Source organism: Mugil cephalus, chromosome 13, assembly GCF_022458985.1.
Source record: "Mugil cephalus isolate CIBA_MC_2020 chromosome 13, CIBA_Mcephalus_1.1, whole genome shotgun sequence".
Lineage (NCBI taxonomy): Eukaryota > Metazoa > Chordata > Actinopteri > Mugiliformes > Mugilidae > Mugil > Mugil cephalus.
Genome location: NC_061782.1, coordinates 22,959,201 through 22,983,676, shown reverse-complemented (window position 1 = coordinate 22,983,676; position 24,476 = coordinate 22,959,201). Strand labels below are relative to the sequence as shown.

General features: G+C 41.1%; 1 protein-coding gene across 1 annotated transcript; it reads right to left on the bottom strand.

The window, feature by feature from the left end:
* Positions 1 to 246: 246 nt before the first annotated feature.
* LOC125018743 (1-phosphatidylinositol 4,5-bisphosphate phosphodiesterase beta-1) lies at positions 247 to 23,989 on the bottom strand. The gene is made up of 32 exons (XM_047602957.1): positions 23,610 to 23,989; positions 20,674 to 20,751; positions 19,631 to 19,699; positions 18,462 to 18,602; positions 18,269 to 18,348; positions 17,256 to 17,309; positions 16,526 to 16,601; positions 15,999 to 16,099; positions 15,087 to 15,250; positions 14,204 to 14,350; positions 13,494 to 13,651; positions 12,745 to 12,827; positions 12,566 to 12,650; positions 12,306 to 12,471; positions 10,806 to 10,861; positions 9,206 to 9,302; positions 8,833 to 8,917; positions 8,433 to 8,557; positions 7,582 to 7,736; positions 7,000 to 7,167; positions 6,515 to 6,614; positions 5,904 to 6,008; positions 5,289 to 5,401; positions 5,059 to 5,209; positions 4,887 to 4,940; positions 4,604 to 4,781; positions 4,309 to 4,441; positions 4,085 to 4,161; positions 3,820 to 3,909; positions 3,589 to 3,646; positions 3,334 to 3,420; positions 247 to 2,571 (listed from the first exon to the last, which is right to left on the bottom strand). The coding sequence occupies exons 1-32, from the start codon at positions 23,706 to 23,708 to the stop codon at positions 2,419 to 2,421; spliced, it is 3,486 nt and encodes a 1,161-aa protein (XP_047458913.1). The 5' UTR covers positions 23,709 to 23,989; the 3' UTR covers positions 247 to 2,418.
* Between the last annotated feature and the right edge of the window lie 487 nt (positions 23,990 to 24,476).

Here is a 24,476-nt window from a genome sequence, read left to right as displayed (position 1 = left end):
AGATATTCCTAATTAAAACCCTAACTCCCCTCCGGCCATTTAGAGCTGAGCACTTAGGTGGAACATCTTCAAGAAGACTTTGACTTTGTTTTAACTCTGACATGAACTGTGTGTGTAATTGTTATATAATAGAGTGTGAAAGCTTGAAAACCCTCCTCCTCCGCTTCCTCCTCCATAACAACACCCGTCTTAACGCAGTAACTCAGATACAGAACAGTAACAAATATAAACTAATAACACTTTGTGTTTAGATCAAATGTTTTAATAGTCCTTGTCTTAAAATAGCATTCATTAAAACCAAGAATTCAACTGGTGGAGAAATCCAAGACAATAAAGCATGCTCAGTATAACCACTAAAGCCAGGGTGCGTTCAACAAGGCATTTCGCTAGAGAACTTCAGCCACTTTGCAGAAGTGATTTATCAGATAATTTAGTGAATAATGAGGTACTCAGGTCTTAGCATGAAGCAATGAGCCAATTTATTGCCGTTAAAAACTACAGGCTACCTTTAAGAATTTGGGTCCAGACTAAATCAACAGCGGCTTGAATTTGAAGAAAATGGTTCCCAGCAGAAAAAAAGAGGGTTGTTGAACGCAGCTTTGGCGTTAGAGGAATAAGTCCAGAGGAAAAACACATCGTGGAAAATGTTCCAACAAATTCTGGAAGATCACTGTACAAAGAGTGACGGGCTCCATTCATTTTACATTTTTACAACAGAGTAAAACATTTGAAGAAGTTCTTGCTGCTTAAGTAACAACCAATAAATCAGGGTGATGACTGTGTACTTTCACATCAAAACAAATAGATCATGCAGTGGCAGCACACGTTGAGGCCTTTCTGACGGCCGGATCATTTGTGACTGTTGCTGCCATTAGTCAGAAACACAGAAATTAGATATGAGTCAATCCCAAAATCTTTCTTACTCCGTCCCTTTAACGTCTCTGTGATTTTCAACCACTCACCAGAAACCTTCTCTCAAAAATCTCATGAATGAGTCTGTAAATAAAGAAGCATCTAATAGATCAGAGTACCTAAACAGGACCTAAATGATCAAAGCGTCTTCCAGCATGAAATACAGGAAACAGAAGTTCTTAACATCCTTCTTTTTTTGCTTCTTTATTTACTCCAAACCAAGTGTGTCAAGAGCCTCTTTAGTGTTCTGGATATGGGTTTTACTCCTGCTCAGGTCTTAATGTGGACAACACTCTCTCTCTCGCACACACACAATGAGCCTGATAATATGCTCTAGAGTTATTACATGACATTAGATGCGGGAGCAACATAAAATCATGACACTAAAATAAATAAATAAATAAATATAATAAATCTCAGCTTATAGCTGATTTTGAAATGCATCATGAGCACATTTCCCCACTGTCCACACTGCTTGACTGTTTGAAATTTCAGATTTAGCCATAAGGTTGAAAATGAAGTTTATCTCTTTCGTCAAGTGTGTGAAGTTTTTGTTGTTGATCCTTAAGAAAAACTTAGGAGTCCACAATCATGTGTAAAAATTATAAGCAACCTCTAAATTACAGACATGTGAAGATATAAGTTGATGCTACTGTTGTTTGGTAATTAATAGAATCACACATTACACCTTGACCCAGTAATGAGTGGAAACAAGTGCACAATTAAAGAGTTTTACCACTTATATTTTCTGATTTAAAGTGCAAACCGTAGTTCTCTGACATTTCCCTAAGAGGTTAGTGAGTATTAAAAGACTTTTTTAGGCTTTTTAAAGTTAGTTTATATGAGTAAGGTTTCCCAAATGGACAGATGTGTGTGCATTAAAAGTACATGGTAGCCAGTACGGCCTGTAAGCAGCATTAGTTGGAACTTTACTTGATTTTAAGACTGGGGGGAGACTTTGCCTCGTTAACCACCAGTGAGGTGCCCCTGAGCAAAGTCATTAACCCCCAGCTGCTCCAGTGGAGCTGCTCTGAGGCCATTTCACCCAGCGGGAAATATGTGTCAAAGGAATAGTTGTTTAGAATTTGTTGAGAAAAATGTGCGTTGACTGTGTAGTGTCTATGTGTGTGTATGAGATACAGTCAGATAGATAGATAGATAGATAGATAGATAGATAGATAGATAGATAGATAGATAGATAGATAGATAGATAGATAGATAGATAGATAGATAGATAGATAGATAGATAGATAGGGGTTGTCATGCAGAACGAACTCTTAGGTTTCTGTAACCAATGACAGAAAATGAGACTAAATGGGCTGTGATTAAACGCTGAAGTACAGCAAAGTGCATGCTATAGTGGAATAAAAAAATAAAATAAACAGTTAAAGCATTCTTCCATTAAAAAGGAAAATAACAGTCTTTTACTCCCTTCAAACCTCCCCGCTTCCTTCTCATTTCCTCCTTTCCACAGCTGACATTATACTTCTTGATGCACCTCTCTCCTCAGTCCTCCCCTGACAGAGCTTCATGTGGGGTCGACGGTCGGGACTTGCTGTGACCTCTGACCTCCAGCTTCCTGTCCTGCAGGAAGTCGCGAATCTCTCCGGGCAACCGATCGAACTTCTCCTGAAACTCTGCCTCCACAGCTCCCTGCAGCTGGAGAGTCACATTGACTGATGGTTAGAGATGTGACGTTGGTGAACGAACCGAACCTACAGACAGGCTCTTTAAAGCTAACAATGGGAACAGAGTTGCAGGTGTGAGCCGTTCCTTCTTATTCTTTTCATCCTTTCATTTTCTTTATATTTTGGTGCGTTTCACACAGTTGCACATATGCGCTCCTGTTTTGCTTTGAGATGATGTTGTTGGCAGAGATGTTGTACAGGTGAGCAGCAGTGGATTTGCGGTCAGTGCAAAGAACACGATAAATAAGTTCTGTCTATTTTTGAGAAACTCACATATCCTGCAAAGAGAATATGTATTAGTAGGATGTTTAAGATTGAATAGCTCCGATCCGAATTTATCACAATGTTTATTTTGAGGATAAAATAAGTTTTCCCCAGGCTGGCATCTAAATAATTACATATCAAAATGAGCTGTCATTTGAGTAGCTCTGTAAAAAGAATGGATACACACAATCCGGTTCAAAGAGCCATAAACTTGTTTTGTTTAGATGAATAGATGGACGGAACATTTAGAAAAGCGACCAGCTGTTGTCAGATGTTCCAGCCAAAGGCTGAAGAGCTCCAGCACGGCCACCAGAGGGCGCACTGACAGCAGGACTGACTCTAAGCTGTGTGGGTGTGCAGCCACAGACTTGGCACCAGCCTGGAGTCCAGTGTGTAAGAATTTTCACCACTGCAAGACAAAAACTGAACGCGCTTGATAACGAACAGAAACATTCATTTCCATTTTCACCTTTGGTTTCTGGTCTTGTATCTCCTGCAGGAGATCATTGTGCTGCTCCACCAGCTGCTCCTGGCGCTTCGCCTGAGTCTCCTCGAGCTGGAGATAAACAGGCGGGCAGTCAAAGAGTTTTATGAAGCGTTTTATGATTATGGAAAGACGGGACTACGGCTAGAGGAAGAAATAGAGTTGCAGCCATAAAATTTTCATAATCATCTCTTCAGAATTCAGCCATGAAAAATTCCCTCCACTCCATCTGCCGCTCACCCGCTTTATGTTCTGGACGACTTCATTGACATAGGACTTGTTGATCTCTATCTTCTCCCTGGGAACACACAGACAGATGGGATGAGCTCGATTGGGTTTTGGATAAATATTTTTCTCCTCAGGCTTGTGCACGGGGCATGCAGATGAAAAAGCTACAGCAGGTGTCTAAGGTGAGGTGAGGCGAGGTGACAGATAGATACAGGAGTGTGAGTGTGTGTCCATAGCTCTTACTCCTCAGCCAGATGTTTCTCTTTGGTCTTCGCTTGGTTGATTTTTTCCGTTCTCCTTCGATCCATCTGTCTTTTCAGCTCTTTTTTCTCCCTATAGCAGCAGGATCAGCAGCATTGGAATGAACCCGAATTAAAATTTTAAGTAACATCTGTGCACAATAATTAATATTAGTGGCATTTAGAGCTTTTGAACTGGGGGAATTTTAACTTGATAAATGTTATAGATTGAAGACCTGCAAGACTTTGGTCACAGATTTATATCGTACTTATCACAGATGTCTTTAAGTTTCTTCATCTGGGCGTTGTGACTCTCCTCAGCCAGGCTGCTCAGTCGTTCTGTCAGCTGGAGGAAACAGAGACTCAGTCATGGTCAGGTCCTACAGAGCGTCCATGAACTGAATCACCCATGTCAAAGGAGTCTCAAGCAAGTTCCTTCACATTTAACATTTCAGAGACACAGACAGGGGTTCAGGTCGTTAGTCGACTTTACCGTTTTAATATGTTCCTTCTGTAGATATTTCTGACTGTAGTACTGTTCCTGTCTCAGAGCCAGAAGCTGCTGCTGCTGCTCGTCTCTCAGCTGCTGGAGACGCTCGTCTTTCTCGCTGTCCGAGCACGAACTCCTGACAAAGGTTAGAAAATTTTACACTTTTCCTTTCAGACCACATTAACAGGGGGACTGCAGTGAGCCACATGCATGTTCCATACTGCTAAAAATAAAATAAAATAAAATAAAAAGAGGAAATTCTTAGAGCAACAGCAACAGAAACACTGCATGCACGTACCTGCTCTTGCTGCACTGTCGGGCTGTCTTCTTGTATTTGTTGTTCAACTCTCGGAGGAGCTCAGAGGTTTTCTTCTGGTGCCTCCTCACCAGCTCCTTCAGCTCCTTGAACTGACGTCTCTGCTCTTTCTGGTAAACCTTGGACTGCTGCAGACTCTCCATGGTGCACACTGGAACATCTGATGGCACAAGTGAGGCACACAGCATGCAGCGTGCCAGATTTGAAGAATATTTTTTTTTAACTTCAATCAGTCATTTTATTTGACACAGATATAAACACTGACCAATTAAAATACTCAAAACCAGGTCTTCAGTCTTTGCTGCTGGTTTGGCTGCTTCTAAAATGCATAAAAGACAAAATCACCATTACTAAACTGCACATTTAGCACCAGTTGGAAATATTTAGTATTAGCTTATTTAAGATTATTTGTTCCTTTGCTGCAGTTGGAAGCTCACCTGTCGTAGCTGCTTGCTGGTTGGCTGCAGAAGCCTTGGGCGTCGTGGCAACAGGGGTGTGACCCGCTGGCCCAGGCGCAGGGCTGAGTCCGTTCTCCAGGGGAGCTGATTTCAGATCGCTCTTACGCTCTGCGCAGCTTTCAGTCTCCTCCTGCACGTCGACACAGAGAAAACACCTACAGCCACACGTTTGCGCCTCCGAGATTTAACGTGACGGAAACAGGCCTGACCTCAGTCTGCGTGTCCTCCTCACCGTCCTCCAGGGTCAGAGCCGCCAGCTGTTTAGATCTCTGCTCCAGCAGATTGACATATCGAATAGGGTTGGACAGAGCTTCTATCACATCTAGTGGAAATATGGAGAAACACGTCAATAAAGTTATGTATATGTATGTGTATGTATGTTATGGAGCTGATGATGTAGATGTTTTGTGGATAGTGGTGTTAAAATGCATCAACATATCAGTTTAGTAGCCATAAATATTTCACTTGTGTTGAAGGCACTGCCTGGACTGCAATGCTGCTGCCATATTGCTGCTTAACTTATTAATTATTGACTTATGTGAGGTTTTATAGGTTTCATTAAATTTTAATAGTTACTATCTATCTAACACATTTTTAAAAATGTTAGATCTAGTCTCCAACTTCTTGTGTTTAAATATCTATTGAGTAAAGACTCATAAAAACTGAAGGGCAGAAAGAAAGAATGTATTGTTGCACTTTCATTAGCCTAACTGTAGCTACTACATATGTCCTGTAGGGGGGTCTAGTGGAAACTTTCAGAAGTCAGAAAATACAAACATCTGCAGAAAATGCATTCTACGTCCAGCTCTGACAGAAGTTTGTACCTGCAAACGTGTCCGGGACGTAGTCTTTGACTACAATGTAGACGAAGACTGCCGGTAGAATCAAAGACTGGTTCTTCTCGTTCCTCAAGCTGATGTAACGATAGCCTGCAGAAGAAACATTTACCAGCATGGAGAGTCTCATGTAGTCTCATGTAGTTAGAACTATAATCTAAAAGTCTAGGAAGGAAGTTAGACAGCAGACAGAGATCTTAATGAGTCTTTTAAAACATACCGCCAAGGAAAAGTTAACATGTTTTTAAAGATGGTAGCAGCAGGATGTGTCCTCCATGGGGGAAATACACAGAATAGTTGTTTAAATAATGATATTTACGTTCTCTACAGAAATTAGTGGCTAAACAAACGGACCTTACATACTTGTATATTACATTTGCATATAAGGAAACGCACATTTTCTACTCCGCACAACTTTTGGACATAGTACATAGTTATTCATTGCAGTTCTATTTCACGAAAGCTTTAAATTTAGTAACAATTTAGTACAATCCGTTTACTGAATGAGTATAGAGAGAATGAAGAGGGAAAAAACAAGTGAAAATAATCACTTTAAAGGTCAAAAATAAACAATAAATATGAATGAAATAATTAAATACCTGGTCTAATAGCAGACACTGGGATAATTCGATGACCAATAAACTTCCCTCCCTCCTCAAAAGCAGCGATTCTCAGAGAGGCCAGAGTTGGAAGAATCACCTGTTGGAAAGATGAAATCAAAAAGGAACATTATAAAATGATCATATTTTTATGATAATTAGCATCAAAAACCATAGTTTCAGGCCCATATGATATAAAAGGGCAAATATACAACAGCTCAATATTTGACTGACAATGAATAAAGCAGTTGCTTCATTCAAACGTCTGTGTTTATTTCTGTGGTTTTTCCTCAGTTTATTCCTCATTGTAGTTCAACTTACGTAGAATATCTTTGTTTTTGACTGAACTGTCCTAGAGTGTGACTTTAGTACATTTAGTACATTAGTACAATTTCAAAGTGACAGTACAATATTTCTTCATTTCTGGCAACTCTGGTGGATTGTGGCATGAGATCCAGCGCTGCCATTTCTCTGACGTGTTTCACCTTTTTGAAGACGATTGGCTCCTCGTCCCACACGGGGTTGACGGCGTTGTTGTTCTGAGACGTTTTAGTTTTAAGAGCTTTCCTCCTGGTGTCTACGGGAAGGCCAAACATCTCCACCTCCACGTACACACCCACCCTGCGCTCGGTCAGAAATTGGCCTGAAATCACCTGGGACACACAGGAAGAGACGCAAAGATGTAGAGCAACAAGCACTGCAGGGTTACATTTTATTGATGATAAGGTTGATACGTCTGCAATTTAGTTTCTGAAATGAAGGTACCTTGTACAAAAATTGTTGTAATCTACTTAAATCATAGTGAAGAGTCAGCTTTTTAAGCACATATTCATTATACACATACATGCATATAACAGCTAAAAAAATGTGTCAGTGTTCAATACTCTGACTACATGCATTAATTATAAACTAAAGCACGTCCCCTTGAGGGTTGCAGAGATATGAAAATGGTTGGTATATAGCCAAAGCGCGTTCCCTTAAAGTGTGTAGGATAGGAAAAGAAAACACACATTGCCACTTATTCTAGCCTCATTTTCACTGAAGCATTGGCTCTAAAGTGAGTGTACCTTCACAGAGAGGGTGTTCGCTACGATGCCGTCCACTGTGTTTTCTGTAAAAGGGTCGAAGTGTTTGTCCGGACGTCTCATGAACTCGGGCTTCAGCCTGTAGCCGCTCCGACCGTTGTACTCAAACGTGAAGAGGTTCAGCTGCATGGACAAGTCTGGGATGGAAAGCTGACGTTACACACAGCAATGTCAAAAGCTAAGCTTAAAGCTACAGGTTGGAGCTGTAGTCGATGCCGTTCATAGCAAAGTGTGGAGGTTATTGTGGGCATCTGTGGTCTCTGAAGTACAATTCTTCTCCATTTCCCCAATGATGAATCAAAGTGGCTCACAGATGGAGTACTACAAAGGTGAGATAGACATTGAAACTAAAGGGTGGATGAAATACTGTGAATTTTAATGGATAGCAACCTGTTCAGGTTCACAGAGAGTGTTGGTTGGAAATCTGTAAGGAGGCTTTTTATCACCCCATATTTTATATTAATAATTTATTTCTGCCGCAGAATTTATAAAATATTTTAGGCACAAAATAGGTACCTTATACTGGGTTTCTAAATTCAAAAATAAGAAGTGTCTTAAACCAGACCTGCCCTCTTTGGATGACTGGTACAAAATAATCCATTTCACTTTTATAATGGAAAGAATTACTTTCTCCATAAAGTTGCAGTAAATTCGCTGACATTCGAAGGAAATGGAAGACGCCCTTTCTTTGTTTAACCTGTTTCATGTGCATGCTTTTATGTATCTTCATTTTCTCTGAGGCAAAGTCTGTGTTAAATGCATGAGATGGGAAAACACCAGGCTCCTGGTGTCCAGGCACCTTTTACACAGGGAGAAATGTGATGGTGTGTTACCAATAGTTTGGTAGTTGAGAGCCACCAGCTGACATCCAGCGTTCCAGAAGAGCTGAGGCATAAAGTTTGACGAGTCCACTCTGGTACCTTTTGGGTAGATGCGACTCAACTGGGATTTATTATATCTGGTTAAAGCAAGTTAAGGGGGATGTTTTTCTACACCCTAAAGGACATTTAAATACTGTTAAGATAAAAAGCTTTAAAGCTTGATCTATACAGTCCATTTAAACAACACTGCTGTTATTGAAATGAAAAGGAAATTAAAAGTCGCCCTGTGACTCAGATTTCTGGAAGGCTTATACAGGAAAAAAACATCATCAAAAGAGGAAGAAGAAAAACACAAAGTATAGATGTGGTTGCCATGGTATGCTGTCACCGTGGTAACTGTTGCCAAGGATACTCTACAAACTCCACTGGTGACTTTGTGAGGTGCTCCAAAGCTTTGGTTTCCACAAAAGATGACATGTGGTAACAGCGGGCTGCCTCTGCGCGCACAATGACAAGAACACACACACACACACACACACACACACACACACACACACACACACACACACACACATTTCTGAGCAATTATTTAGGGTTACAACATTCCTGCACCTGCTCTAGACTCGGATAATTTCACTTCCTGTTTGGTGGAATAGCTACAGTTCATAGCTTTGGTTAAGTCATTTTAAGAAATAAGACGAATCTGAGGATGTGAAAGATGTGAAAGGATTTAGCATAATAATAATGTGAGACATTAACACTGAACAGTAAAGATGGGTTCCTACTCTTGGAGGCTTCGAAGGAGTTGAACTTGGTCGGCTGGACGTAGTTTACGAGAGTGGACATTTCCTCTGCAGCCACTGCCTCTCGCTCCGCTGAGCCCTGAAAGAAAACGACAGCAGAAATAACACTGTCACATGGTGAATTCACAGCGGTGTCATGGTCAAGACATCTGAAACGCACCAGTACACACCACACTTTTAGCTTTGTCCTGTTATTTTTTGATAATTGTTTTCCACCTTTTTTCTCTCCTCTATAATGCTTTCTATTTTCTTGTACGTTTCATATGTTCTAGCAGTCTCTATTTTCCCCTCATTCAGTATGATCTGAAACTGAAAGGGGAAACTAGGGAGTAAAATCCTTCCGTAGGTGAGGACGGTGATATATTAAATCTGATAAATGACCTCCGGTGATTTCACACCAGTCAACATCGATTAAAATTTGGAAAGTTGGAGGATAAGCAGGCTTACCAGACCTCTAAAAACCTGCTCCCCGTCTCTGCTTGAGGCTATGTTAGCTGCTATAAACACAACATAAAATGTCTGTGAAGGTTCTCGGTCATCCAGGTCACAGTATAACCAAAAAAAGACGTTTTGCCACTCATCCATGTAGCTCTTCAGTTCTAGAAGTCTTTTAACAGACCCTAGTTATCTAGATACTACTCAGCTCTCAGTCCAGTCTTTTACAACTGAAGAAGCTACTTGGATGAAACGTCCTCAAGAAACTTTAGAAGTCCAGGAGCCTTATTTCAGCTTGTCTGTTGTCTCTTGCTGAGCCTGTTTTTAAGACTGTGACTGATGTAGCTGTAGTTGTTTTGTATTGTGGGCAATGTACACTCACTAGACATCAACTAGCTGTTAAAGAATCTCACGTCCACATGAATAATCTGTGAGATCTGTGGAAGAATCAACCTTTGCACTGAAGAGTTTGGAGAAGGGGAGGTTATACAAGGACTTTGTGTGCTCTGCTCTGACCCCTTTGTCTCAAACCATGCTGCTAGGTATTAAATTGTAACTTTAAACATTAGTGGATGTGATATAGAAAGTCCATTCTAATACACAGCATGACCACCTTTCTGACGCAGTTTCAACATCAATTGAACACGAGAACAGTCATAATGGAGGATGTAGTGCAGGACTGTTATATTAGGATGCATTCATTTTGAGCATTCGAGTGAGTTGATAAGGAGCAGGAATACGTGGAGTGAAAAAGATTATATGTCTGCTTGTGCAGAGTTGATTTTGTTTGTTTTCATAAGAATAGTCCACAATGTGTCTTACGATATGGAAAAGGAAATGAAATGCTAGTGATTTATTTAAAAAAGAAAAAAAAAATCAAACAATAAACGGTAAACAATCACTACTTGCATGGCTGAAGCTCAAGCCCACACTGACAGAAATAAACAACACCAAATGCAGAGACGACAGAAAAAATAAAGCACAAACAAAGAGCACCGTCCAGAGTCCATAACAAGATCAACAATGACAACGCTGGAAAGGAAGAAAAAAAAACATCACCGACAACAACACGCACTTGTGAACATTAACACATGGCGACAGCGGTGAGGGTGACCCTCCTTCAGCTCCGTGCAACGTCACCACTGACCTTTTTACCATCATCATCGTCATCATCATCGTCTTCCTCACTCTCAGCCTCCATCTCTGTTAAAATTAAACAAGTCTTCATCGTCTCGTCACACGTTCGTCTTTGTCAAACATCACAGACCAGGAGAAAACATGACTCAATGTATTCAGTTCAGACTTGTGTTAATGGTGAGCAGGCGTGGCAGTCAGTCGCTGCGAATAAAATGCCACCATGTAAAACTTGAGCTCCATGAGAGGGGCCAGAAGGCTGGCGAAAAGCTTTGAGCCCGAGACAGGGACAAATAAATGGAAGCTGCAGGTAGTCAACATATCCACGCGGTGAAATGTGCATTGCTTTGTCCATAATGCATGTAATCCAAGTGTTAATTTAATATAATGTCTCTCAATGCAGACTCTCAGCTGTAATTTGAGGATATTTCCAATTAAATTGGAGGAAAGGTTTCAGAATAACGATCATTTTAACACCAGCTCCTGTATTTTCAAGACAGAAATGCAGACAAATGAAACTAATCATGGATAAAATGTTCATCCTTTATTATTTCAGTCACCTCCTGCCATGCATTGTTTGCGTTTGTATATCTTTCTGTATTTTACTGTGTCTTTCTGTTTGTTCATTGGCCTGAATTTGCTTTAGCTCTGGGTCAAAATCTATCCACAAATAATAGGTAAATTCTTCACCCTTACTATCTGAGTGACACATGACAAATGCAAAAGTGCACAGAAGAGGATCAGTATATAAAATAAGCGGCTGCCTGCAGGCCAGTAAACAGCTCTGGAGCTCAAGGGTCATGGCTTTTGAGTGACAATGTATTTCATTCTCAGATACTAGTGCTCTTCAGGCACAGCTGGGCTCTCAGTCCCAGACCTATTTTCAAGATCTGCGCATCAAACATGTCAATAAACGTCCTGAATTTCCCTCTGCACTGCTGTGTAATTGGTGTTCGGAGCACCTGACCTCATCTGGGATGCCCTTCTCATTACCGAGGCATCCCAGATGAGGTGGAGAGGGCTGCAGGGGAGAAAAATGTCAGCAGACCCATCGCTGGAGAGGCAAAAGAATGGGAGAAAATACCCCCAAAGTACATTCAGTGCAATAATCAGGATGCAAAGTTTAGATCCGAAATCCATATTCTAAATAAAAATCTAAATTGTCCCGATCAGTCTTGTTTCTCCGTGGAGCAGTGAGCAGAAGCAGCTGCAGAAGCTCCATCACTGTACCTCTTCAACATGTGGCTGATTTGCTGGTGACTCATTTTTGTGAAGACATACGCTCACTGAATGTGAAAACAGTTTGAAAGATACAGAGACCAAACATTTTATGCCAAGTGTTGCCCTTAAATCGAAGCCTGTATATGCACAGTTTCCGGGCTCTTGCAGCCCGAGGAACCCCAGAATCATTTCTAGTTGTCCATTCTGCATTTTGATACAAAGGACTCGGCCGCTGAATACATTTCACATGGATTTCAAGGCTGAGAAAAGTCCCTTTGTCTTTGTGTCTTACCTCCTGTGTTGTTGCTAGGAGACGCCGGTTCGTTGCTCTGATTGGCAGGTTGGTCCATCAGTTTCTTGGTGTCTGTGTTATTGGAGGGTTTGTGGGATTTCTTGTTTTTGATGAGGATTTTGCCCATCAGCTCCTGAGGACTGGGCAGCGGGACGCCTGACTCCAGCTACAAACACACACACACACACACACACATTAATGTAACATTAGCTGTAGTCTGCTCAGAGCACACAGTCCGGTATTAATCCAGCCGTCCTTACAGGGTATTTGTCCAGAGGGTCAATCAACAGAGCTTCTCCGAAAATGGATCGACAATATTCAGCCATTTTGGCCTGCTGCTTCAATCTGAGGGGGCAGATAAAAGATGCAAACACACATCAATCATACTTGTCAATCGACACACTGGAGGAAATCAAAATAGGTATGATGAGATTCTCACGAGTCTACGTGGTTTTCGAAAGAGAGTATGACGGGGAAAGGCGAGGTCTTGAATGCACACTCCGCGATGGCTTCAATCACCTCCTGAAAAATGAATGAGTAAAAACATCAGCTCTGATATTAACAGTGATTTAACCAAAGCAGAGTGAAAAAGAAAATGTTAAAGCTGAAACAATAAATAGAAGATTTCAGGGAAATTTTGAATGCACTTATAATTGAAATGCAGTTTGAGAGAGGAACAACATCAGCATCTTATGCAATCTTACAATAACTAGGGCCTGAAAAAACATAAAGCTGGCTTTCTGAACAAGTCTGCCAAAGATGTATTCAGGCTATAAGTCAATGCAACAGAAACACTGTGAGCAAAGAAACCCAGAAGGTCAAGATTAAGTTGCTAAATTGCTTTTTAAGTGTCTCAGTGTTCCTTTTAGCAGGTAACTGGACTTGAGTCACTTTTTTAATGATGTTTTTCCACCTATCCAACAGGCTTCTAAATGACTGATGGGAAGTTTAGGTTTGTATTTGGAACATCTGTAGGTGGTGCCTACATAAAACTCACATGAAGAGGGTGTGACTCATGTGGGCACCATCCATGGTGGTCCCAAATAAAAATCTAACCTTCTCGCTACTCATTTAGAACCAGTTGTCTTTTTAGATGTGCTCCTTGAACGCACCTTCCGTTTGACACCCAACAAATCGCCGTCTGTAAGTCTGTGGGACATTTGCATCCAAGCAGACACTTGAACACACCTTAAAGGAGATTTCTGACGTCATGGTGAATCCGTGAGTGATGACGGGTTCCTCCTCTGCAGTCCGTCCTTTCCACACGTCTAATTCGACACAGCGACACCCCGCTAGCAGGACCTGCCTGTACATCTCCACAGAGGAGCTTCCTGCCAGCTGGCCCGCTGAAACACAACAAAAGGAAATAAGGTGTTTTTTAAACTGGGACAAATATAAAGATACTTCCAGGTATCCCAACAAAGTTTTTTGTCTACATAGTTTGTGTATTGCTCATGATCAAAAGTCCTTTTTTACCAACAAACTCCGTCATCAATTTTAAAACGATTTTTCCTTTATACTTGTGTGCGAGCAAAGGGACTCACATACATACTATGGAAGCAGAGGAAGAAGAGGAAGGAGACACTTGAATCCCACCAGGATCCAGACATCACTATTTAGGCCATCTCGTTTTAGATTCAGGTTCAACAAGTCTCTGGTCTGTGCATAATTTTGATTAAACCCACACATGTTGTGTGCTGAGCCCTTCTGTGCCAGATTTCCTTTGAGTCCATTCACACTCAAGTGGTTTGGTGGGTTCAGATGAGGTCTGTGTGTTTTTGAAGCCACCTAAATTCCTTTTGTTTGTGCTGCAAAATGTGTTTAGTGGAGGGACTTTTCTGAGATGCTGTTAAGAGAATGAAACTGTGTTGAGAAGGAGGTGTGCTGTGCCTGCGTACCTGTCAGGTACGTATTGTGCGACGAGTTGATGAAATAGTGGGACAGAGGGTAGCTCATGTCCTCTGACTGATCCAGTTTTTCTGGCGGAATGACTCCGTTCTCATCGCTGGACAGATAGCTGGAGAACGCCTGGAGAGAGATCGCCCCTGCAGATAACATCCACACAAGAACACAGAACATCATGAGATAAAAGTGAGAAATACTCTGTATTCCAAAAAATAAAAATAAAAAAAAAATAAAAAAAACTGAATCCACAAATGTGCTGACTGAAATATGTCTCTTCTTTGGATAAATATTTCATGAACCCCCCATTTGACTTGTCCTTCATACTGAAATAGCTTCCATGCAAATCTTTCATCCATTATGATGTGTGAAGATTGTAAATCCTTACGGAAAATAAGAAGAATAAGAATATGTCAAAATATCTTCCAAATAGAACCACACTAACACTTTGTAATCTGCTCCTTTTGTGGTCATTTTTAAACTTTTGGGGAAATAAATATTTCTGCATTGATACAGAACATAAAAGTTGTTTAAAGGATATATGAAATATTATGGCAATCCTTTAAAATACATGAGTTTAATGTCTAAAGTGTGTGAAGCAGAGAGAGACAGAGATCCGACTTTATTATTATCACCTCACAAACATAAGGAAAATAAGAAGCGATCCAGTGCAATAGCTGATGCTGGATTCAGAGTAGATACCACATTTTATTTTGAGAGCATGTAACTCAAGTGCGAGCCTCTTATTTTAGCAGTGGGTATGTGGGTGGGTTGGAAGAACATTTTGGTATCAATCCAAGTGCACATTTTGGAATTTAGATCAGGCAAATTTAGCTGTTTGGGAGTATGTCAAAAAAATTTGTTTTCTTGTGCGCTCACCTTGCTTCAGTTGTGCCTGGTCATGTTGGTACCGCTCCATCAGAGCGTGTGTCTGCGCTGGACGCAGAGGAGGGTAGAGGATCTCGTTGAGCCTCGGGTCTCTCTGTTTGTTGTTGATGAACTCTGTCATCTGATCGACGGACAGCGCCCCGTCATCCCCTCCTCTACAGAGTCAGGAGGAGGTTAGTAATAATAATAATAATAATAATAATAATAATAATAATACATTGGTTTTATATTGCTTTTCCATTTTTAGATGCTCAAAGCGCTTTGTTCATGTATTGTTCATTCACTCACACAGTCACACCCTGGTGACGGTCCCAATAAAAGCTTTTTGGAAATATTAAAGGACACATTGTCCAAAAGAACTACAATACGCCAACATGTTCTGTTATTTGACGATTAGAAGTACTTTATTTTGAATAAAAGGGAGTTCTAATCCAACAGCAGCTGGCTGCAAAATCTACTCAGATATTCTCAAACAAAACCAATATTATAAAATATTCAGACCTGCCTACTGCTTTTCAGAGTCAAATAAAGGATTTTATCTCGAATAAAGAATAGTAAAATGTAATGTAATGAAACTAACTAGTGATGGGTATTCTTTAACATTTTAAAGACTAAATGAATGAAAGAAAAATATTGACAGTCGAATTAGAAGCCACTACTTTCTGACTGATTTGGAACATGATAAATGTTAAGGACAGAAGACTGTGATTAATGCTCCAGATTTAAAGATAAACCTTCTCTGTGCACCAGTGGGACGGAGGATGAATCATAATTCATCATCCTTCTCATATCAGAGAAGCAACTGGCCTGAAGCAAAAAACAACACGCTTAAAACAGCTCATTTGGCATAGTAACTTCTTCCCACTTCACTGGGTCCAGAAGCTGCTCAGTTGTCTTTCTTACTGCAGTTTGAAGATGCTGCCGAGCTCGGGACGGGGACACAGACTCTCCAAGAAGTTCCGGTAAACCTCGAGTGTAAAGTCCTCCAGTTTGATGCTCTCGCCCTAATGTAAAGACATTTTTTTTTTAATTTATAGCTTCAAGATTAGGCTTAATCTTCTTAAAGTTTTCAAAAGCCTTTTTAAATGAAAGCAACGTTTTACCAACTTTTCTCGATTTAAAAAAAAAAAAAACATCTCTCTGTGCTCACAGGAATATTCAGTGTGTGATTCATGTGAGTCTGGCTCTCTGTATTGGTTGCTTGAAAACTTGATGACCCAGATATTTGAGCTCATTTCACCCGTCCATGCACTGTGAGTCATTCTGTACAAAAAGCATCAGATAAAAGCTTAAAGAGAAAATGGGTGAAGGGAAGGATGTTTTATGCGCCAGGATGAAGCGACGGGATGCATCGGCGGAGTATTTAACAGTATATGAGACTGCACCTCTCCTGATACTTATATCAGTACGAATTCATTCGGAGCATTTACCCGTCCGTAGGGCAGTTTGCAGTTCTCCAGCGCGTTCTCCACTCTCTTTCTGTCCGACGAGAACAGCCGAACAATGCTGCAATAGACAAAGACAGTGACACCATTATCAGCTCATCCTTAAACACAACATGCCACCAACACAAAACCTACTCTTTAACTTCCTAAAATATCCTCCTCAGCCGCCCCCCTCCAATTAACCATCTAAAATTTACTGGTCGTACTCCTCCCCTCTAACTCCAGGAACATTTATCTGACGCAACCCTAAAAAACTTCTCTAAATTCCTCTGGTCACCCCGACCACAGTTTTCACCGATCACTCTCACTCTCTTGTACAACTTCTTAAGCAGTCAAAACGTCTTTAAAACATCCGATTCCAAGATATCAACTGGTCCTAATGCAGCTCTGGGTCTGCCTCTAGCATGCGGCTTTCCTTCATAACTGTATTATCCATCTCATGCTCCGACAGCGGTTGATTACCAGGTCAGTGCTGAATTAAGCACCTTCGTGAATTCTGTCCCTGTTTTTGCTTCCCCAAGTGCACATGGAATTAAGTGTATTTTTGGAAGCGAGGGACGGGCAAGAGCAAAGTTTAAGTTTGTGCGTGTCTCTGCAGATTTCGCCAGGCTATTTCCTCGCAGCCGTCTGCTGTAACATGTGCCTGAAAAGTTAACATTCTGACAGAAGGTATTAAGTGAAGATGAAGAAACGTAATAATTGATCGGGAGCTCACTTCTTCACGGGAATCCTTCCCTCGGCATTTGGCTGAAGAGTTAACCTCACATAGCTGAAACACAGAGAGTACAGAGGGTGTTTATTTAGTATCTACTATGTTGACAATATACACAGATCAGCCATAACATAATGACCACTGACAAGTGAAATTAATAAAACTGGTTATCATGGCTCCTGTGGGAGAGTGAGGTATATTACTGTCAGTAGTAAGACTATGGTGAAGTGGAAAGATCTGACACACTTTGTTTTGTATGGGACTGTGTAGCCAGAGACTAGTCAGGGTGCCCATGCAGACTCCTGCCCACTGCTGATAGCCCCTGTAATCGACGCATGAGCTTCAGAACTGGAGCATAGAGCAATGGACCTGCACGTTTATGCATCACGTGCACTGCTTATCAGGGAACACATGGCACCAGGACGCACTCGCATAGGAAGAAGGCAAACCAGTGGGGGCAGAGTGATGCTTTGGAGACCATGTGCCATTCCATCTTTCATGGAAGCAAATTCCCTGATGGCAGTGCCCCCAGAGTAATGCACCCACAGCCACAAAGCCAAAAGGAACACAACAAGGGGCTCGAGACTTGACCTCCAAATTCCCCAGATCTCAATCCTATTGAGAATCTGTGGGATGTGTTGGACAAACTAATCTAAATGATGGAGGCCCGTCCTCGCAAATTGCAAGCCTCAAAGGATGTCCTGAGGACGGCTGTTTCGGCGACTACAGTGAGACCAACACAATATTGAAAAGGTGGTCATAATGTTACGGCTGAATTGTGTATAGGACAACAATTCCACTGATTATTATCAACAAATAACAAACCTACAATAATCAGAGTAAAATCATTAGTGGCAGCCCTACTTGAATCTAGCGTAAATACAGTACTACGTTCCTGTGGCACACAGTGCCTGGCAGACACAGCTGCAGTATTTAGAGAAATATGACCTTTAATCTGTTTACATGAACTCTCCCAGTCTGAATCTGAGTGTGTGTGTGAGTGTGTGTGCTCTCACGCTTTCAGCAGAGTGTGGTCTCTGTTGAGATTGTGGCTCAGCAGGTTGGAAGACAAAGAAAACAGTTCCTCACACCACACCTGCAAAAATCACCACATCCCATCATCATCATCATCATCATCATCATCATCTTCACCATCCTCCTCATCCTCATCCTCATCCTCATCATGAGTCTTTTTGTTCTGTGCAGTACCTTGGCTTCGTCCTCCTGCGAAGCGATGAAGTTGAGCTGGTTGACGTTTACAAGATCTGAAGCCGTAACCACGGTAACCATGCGGTTCTCCAGCCGACCAACCAGGTTCCCCACATCGAGCAGCTCCCGCAGCTTGGCCTCCTGTTGGACAGGGAGGGAACGGACGAGGCGAGGGGGGATGAAGGGAGGTACTTGCCTCTCAATTAAACAATCCTCGTGGTGAGAGTATATTATGTAGCGACAAAGGTGGGAAACCTGCCTAAACTTAAGGTGGAAAATGTTGAAAATCAAACTGAGGCAGGAGTTGTGGTTCCAACTGAGGAAATAATTCACTTTAACTTAATTTACAAATAATAAGTAGATAAAATATAAAACTGACATCCCCCCCTTTGAGTGAAATTCGTGTTTCAGTTATATAGTTATGATACAAATGCTGTTAGTTCTCAATCAGTTTTAACTATAACTAACTATATATGCTTCTGCTACACTATGGCACTGAAAATATCATTAGCATATCACTTCTATTAGCTGACTAATATATTTTTACCTGCCTTCACTCAATAATAGACTTCAACAGAAGGATCAGAATGAGCTTAATTCTACCTTCATGCAGCTACATGTGCATACATTTCAGGGTGACAAAGTCGAAGAGGAAATAGTGGAAGAAGGAAATGATGTTTAAAAAAAAATCCAGTTATGAGAATAGCGGTGTTACAGCTGCCACTGAATAAAATATACCAAATACTTTGTTATTTTACAGAGAATAAAATTTCATGCAAAGCAAAGCACATGTCCTCCACAGAGGTAGGATAATAAAACACAGTGGCAGGGCAGCCTTGACGCATTAAATACAGCACAACAGCAGACAAATACAAATCAAAGCAAGAGAATAAAGCATACATATGTATGTTAAACAGACTGAACATATTATAAAAGAATAATTCCAGGTGTGAGAGATGGTACAAACATGAAATCAAACTGTCAATTTGAAATGTAATGAATAAAACATCTGCTGCTCTGCTGCATAAGACAAACCACCACTGAGTGAGACGTCCCGGGTTGTCTCCCAGGACAGAGGTAATTCAGGAAAGAGACACAGCAGCAAAGTCTTGACACATGAAGGGCGACAGGTCAAACTAAGGTGAATGGAGGCGGACAGCTGGTGGTACCTTGGGTGTTTTGGTGCTTCTGCCTGTCCTGACATCTTTTACGAGGGTCAGATCCAATAATTCTGTATCCTAATGGAAACCAATAGAAACACACACAGCGTCGGCGGTTACTGGGAGCTGAACGCTTCCTCCGGTTTCCTGTTAAGGATTTAGGCCCACCTGGAGAGAAAGTGTGTGTGTGGCAATCGATTCTCACATGCTGTCTCTTAATGCTGGCTTTATGCAATACTTGTACTGTACAGTGTATCATATTATAATCCACTGCATGCTTAGTGCAAATATAAAATAGATTAAAAAAAATAAGCAAAACAACTTCATGTTTAGATGAAAAAAATTATAAAGTCTGATGGGTGCAGCAGCATTTACAAATGTGTAATCATTTCCGTATTTGTGCGATAATTTTTCCAACTGTACGATTAAAAATGTCAATAATACTATAATGTACAATAAATTGTACGTAGAATATCCAGTAAATCATTTTGTCCTTTAATAAGACTAATTTCATTGTATTATGGTGGCTGAGGAACAACTTCACGATGCATATCTGTCATTTTTCACATCATGTATTAACACAGATGTGTATCTCAGCTGAAGACTTAAGCTGTGTTCAAACCCATTTTTGAATTTTATTACAGTTTTTTTATTACATTAATTTGGTCCCGTTGTTAGCTCAGCATTAGCTTAACAGTTAGCATGTAGCGGCTATAGCATGTTTGTTGCTACGGACACCGAAAGGACCCTGTCTGAAATGAAAATGGAGAATAATTCTGGCCTGTTCTCATTTAAAACTAAGACTTCAATAACATGAAAACATTATTGGGTAAAAAATACTGATGCTACTAATGTTTTGACGACTCCTTAATAATGGTGTACTCTGTTAATTAACTTTGAAGCTAAATTTGATCCTCATCAGATTAGCTTTTAATCTTGAGCAGCACATTGACGCAATTCAAGACACCTGTGTGTGTGTGTGTGTGTGTGTGTGTGTGTGTGTGTGTGTGTGTGTGTGTGTTTGTGTGTTTGTGTTTATATGCGTGCTCAACCTTATTTTGGTCAGTCCAGTAGAGGTAAAATCCATGCGAATCCACATGCAGAGTCACTGGGCTGACAGTAGACAGATCCTGGAGAGGATGGCAGGTGAACACAGAGAAAAGTAAGTCTGTATTTTCTTCTGTATTGTAATTCACTCAGAAACCGCTTCGGTATCATAGAAAATGTACTGCTCATAGAAAGTAGTTCTCAGTGGATCACTGTTTACTCACTAAGAAAACGTAACTGTTCACCTTTGTGGAGGCAGAAAACAATCAGGATTCATAGGTGGGCAGAATATCATTTTACATCTCAGAATACAGTTTGCTCTGCAATGTGTTAATTAAAAACACAGTTTAACTAATATATCTCAAAAACTAAAGCCGTGTTCATGACATCTAACTAATATCCTATGTTAAACCATCATGTCTGATTTTAATCGGTGTCTCTGCTCACTGAAAAGCCTTTGCAGGAACAGTTCATGAGACAAAGCTTAAAATGGAAAGAGAGAGAGAGAGAGAGACACGTTTGCTGACATTTTCAGATCACACCATCTGTGTGATTCCTAAAAATCATCTGCAAAATCATAAACCAAATTATAAAAAATATATATTATTAAGAACACAATATGCAACTGTTATTTTAATGGCTCCACATTTCATCAGGTTCAAAATGAGAAGTCTAAAGCCAAAGGTTAGAAGTCTGATAAGTCTGTTATCTGATAAGTCAAATTCAACAAAACAAAACAAGAAATGTCACACTGAATTTTAAAACAGAAAATTTCACAGCACAGATTTGTAAGTTGTTTGACTTCACAGCATTTTGACAATCAAGCAGGTGATTAGCTATAATACTACATTCCAGGGAACCATTATTGTGTTGATATATAAGGTATATAAAAGGTTTGGCATTGACCCATGCTTTAAGTCATTGGAACAAATGAGTGTTTCTACTCCTGTGGCCATCAGGTTGTTTTTCTACGAGACTGTGTCATAAAATATTACAGAAAGATTACATCTCTCTTTTTTTTTTGTTAAAAACAGAGGAAAAGTGCAAATTTGGTATCTAATTTATAATGAAATAATAATACTAATATAGCTACTGGCTTTATCTATTGTGCAGGAAAACTATCTCCAACAATACTTGCACTGTGTACTTCTAAAGGTCCCTATATTCTGCATTTCTTGAAAAGGTTATGGGTTCTGCTGTCTGAGCTGTTTAAGATGAATAAAGCATGACGAACAGTCGCACGTAAAGGCCTTTTAACCAACAATGAAATGGCTGAGCTCAAAAGTAAAGTCCGAGGCACTCCTCTAGCTCGAAAAAATATAAAAAGCCAATCTGGCAAACAGTGTTCTTCACCCTGAGGAAGGCTGTTTGCTGCTACATGTCACTTGTATCCCACTGTCCAGTTTTTTACTAGTTATGTTTTTAACCATTTCATTATGAAATAGCCATCTCATAAAGGCTTTTCATATTTTTTCGAGTTAGAGGAGTGCCTTGGGCTTTTCTTTTGAGCTTTCCTATTTATGCCCCTTTCCAAACAGCACCCTCGTCATAGGCATAAAAATCTTCCTGAGCACCCTGGACCCTGGTCGTTTTTTCAAAGAAATGGCTGAGATCAAGTTCACATCTTGATTCCCGTCAAGAAACAGGTATCAGTGGAATCTGAACCAGAATCATCATGACATGGTCATGAGTGGATGTGTACTAAATGAATGAAATCGAACAGGCAAAAGTAAATCAACTTTTTATGTCAGCTATGGAGGTTTTTAAGAAGATGCTCAAAGGTTCACCTCAGAAAAGTAAATTGTACATGGTAGAATTTTCTGAAGTATCCGGGCAAAGTTCCATGTTAAGCTGTAGTTTTCCCAACAAAGCTGGTGTGCTACCAAGAACTGAACAGGCCCCGAGACAAAGCCCTAAGATTTATGATGTTGTCACAACTCATCTCCATCACTGACAAATTCTCCTTCTTCCATCTTCGGCATATTTTGAGACAAATTACTAATTGCCCCATCCTTCCTGTGCTCATCTACACACACAAGCCCTCCTCTTTCTACTGAATGTGTGACCTCCAACTTTACAGGTTCCACCATCTTTGAACAACTTACAGATGTAAATGTCCCTGCAGGCCTTAATAAAGTTCTAACTAGATCCCTGGTTGTCACTGGTTGCCCTGGCAACCAGTTCTAGTTTTCATAAAGCTCAGCTCCACATCTTGGAGAAATTCACAAACCAAAACTGCCATGAATGGATTCAACAATACTGGATCTGCTGCGCTGAAGTAAACACACATAGACGCACACAAAACATCCATTCCTCCTCACATACATTGGATCTGTTCAGATCTGCTGTGGTTATAACCATGCCAGTTACCATAGTAACCGGACGGCACGTTTCTCATTGTCAGGGCTCCGCAATTCAGCATACCAACACACACCCCGCACATGCACGCACACACATGCACGCACACGGCTCAAATACCCACAATTATGTGTTTGACTACGCTGGTGAAGGGGAATGAAGGAGCAACGTGTGTGTGTGTTTTGCACTCATTTAAATAAACGCAGCAAAAGGCATATTAATGAATTCTGTGACAACAGGTGGCAATAGAGAAACTGACCATGAATACAGTTCAAAGAAACACACAGCCACGCTGCTGTCTGTCTCACTGGCGTCTAACCCACAGGTGCTTACTGCCAGAGCTCAATCAACAAATGAATAGTAAACACATATGACAACATGGCACATTTCCTCCTCTTCCTCCTCGTTTTCTCACACTCCACATTAATTCAACTGGATGCGGTTCAGTGTGAAATCATTTTCTTACAGTGTTTTAAAGAAACGAAAACAGCAAGAGTCTAAAAAGGAAAAAATTCTGAATGTCTTTAGTGTGTCGTTTTTTTTTTTTTATTTTGCAAGTACTCTGAAAAACCTGTGCCCTTACCTCATCCCATTTGATGAAGTTGCTTCCGTTCCTCAGTGTGTGAGAGACGGAGGGAGGCTGGAGTTTCAGCGCATGGACCCCCGGCTGAGCGCTCGCCATGGCTTCACACACACATTAACACACGCGCTCTCACGTGCACGCAAACAGGGGCTGCTCAGGCTCAGATGGTGGGATGCTGCATCTCAGTCATGTCCCAAACTCCTCAGAAGTCAGGCTGCAGGAGCATCCTCTCCTCATCAGGTCTTTGCTTGCTCTCTGTTCACTCTCTTATTTTCTGTTATTCTGTTATTTTTTAATTTCACTCCTTCCTCTCTTCTCTCCTCCTCCTTTCTGCTCTGTTTCCTTACTCACACCTCTCTTTTCTTAACCCTCCCTCTTCTCTTCTTCTTCCCTCCCTCTGCTCGTCTCCCCCTCTCTCCTGTGTTGGTGCTGCATCTCACAGAGAGACAGACTGAAACAGATGCCTTCGTGGGAGACAGGATATGTGTGTGTGTGTGCGTGTGTGTGTGTGTGTGTGTGTGTGTGTGTGTGTGTGCGCGCTGCCTCCACAAATTGACTCATAGGCGACATGCGCACAACGGCAGCTTCCCACAGATGGGGGAGGGATAAGAGAGGGAGAGCAGGAGCGACAGGGAGAGGTAGAGAGAGAAAGAAAGAGGAGAGTGGGAGAGATGGAGAGAAACGAGAGGAGGAGAAGAAGAGAGAAATGAGGGAAGAGATGAGGAGAAAGAATGAAAGAGGTAGTGGGAGCAAAGGGAAAGAGAGTGGGCGGTTAAGAGGGGGCAGGGGGGTGAATCAAACCACACCAGGATTACGGTCAAATGAGGCCACTTTTGAGTATTCTGCCATAAGTATGCGCTGAAACAC

Bases quoted from the DNA above. Each gene is read 5' to 3' on its own strand.
- LOC125018743 (XM_047602957.1), bottom strand. From the start codon at position 23,708: ATGGCGAGCGCTCAGCCGGGGGTCCATGCGCTGAAACTCCAGCCTCCC. The intron at 12,651-12,744 runs GTGAGAATCTCA...CTGCCCCCTCAG, and splicing joins TTCGAAAACCACGTAGACTC to ATTGAAGCAGCAGGCCAAAA. The intron at 4,162-4,308 runs GTAAAGTCGACT...TGTTTCCTCCAG, and splicing joins AGAAGGAACATATTAAAACG to CTGACAGAACGACTGAGCAG.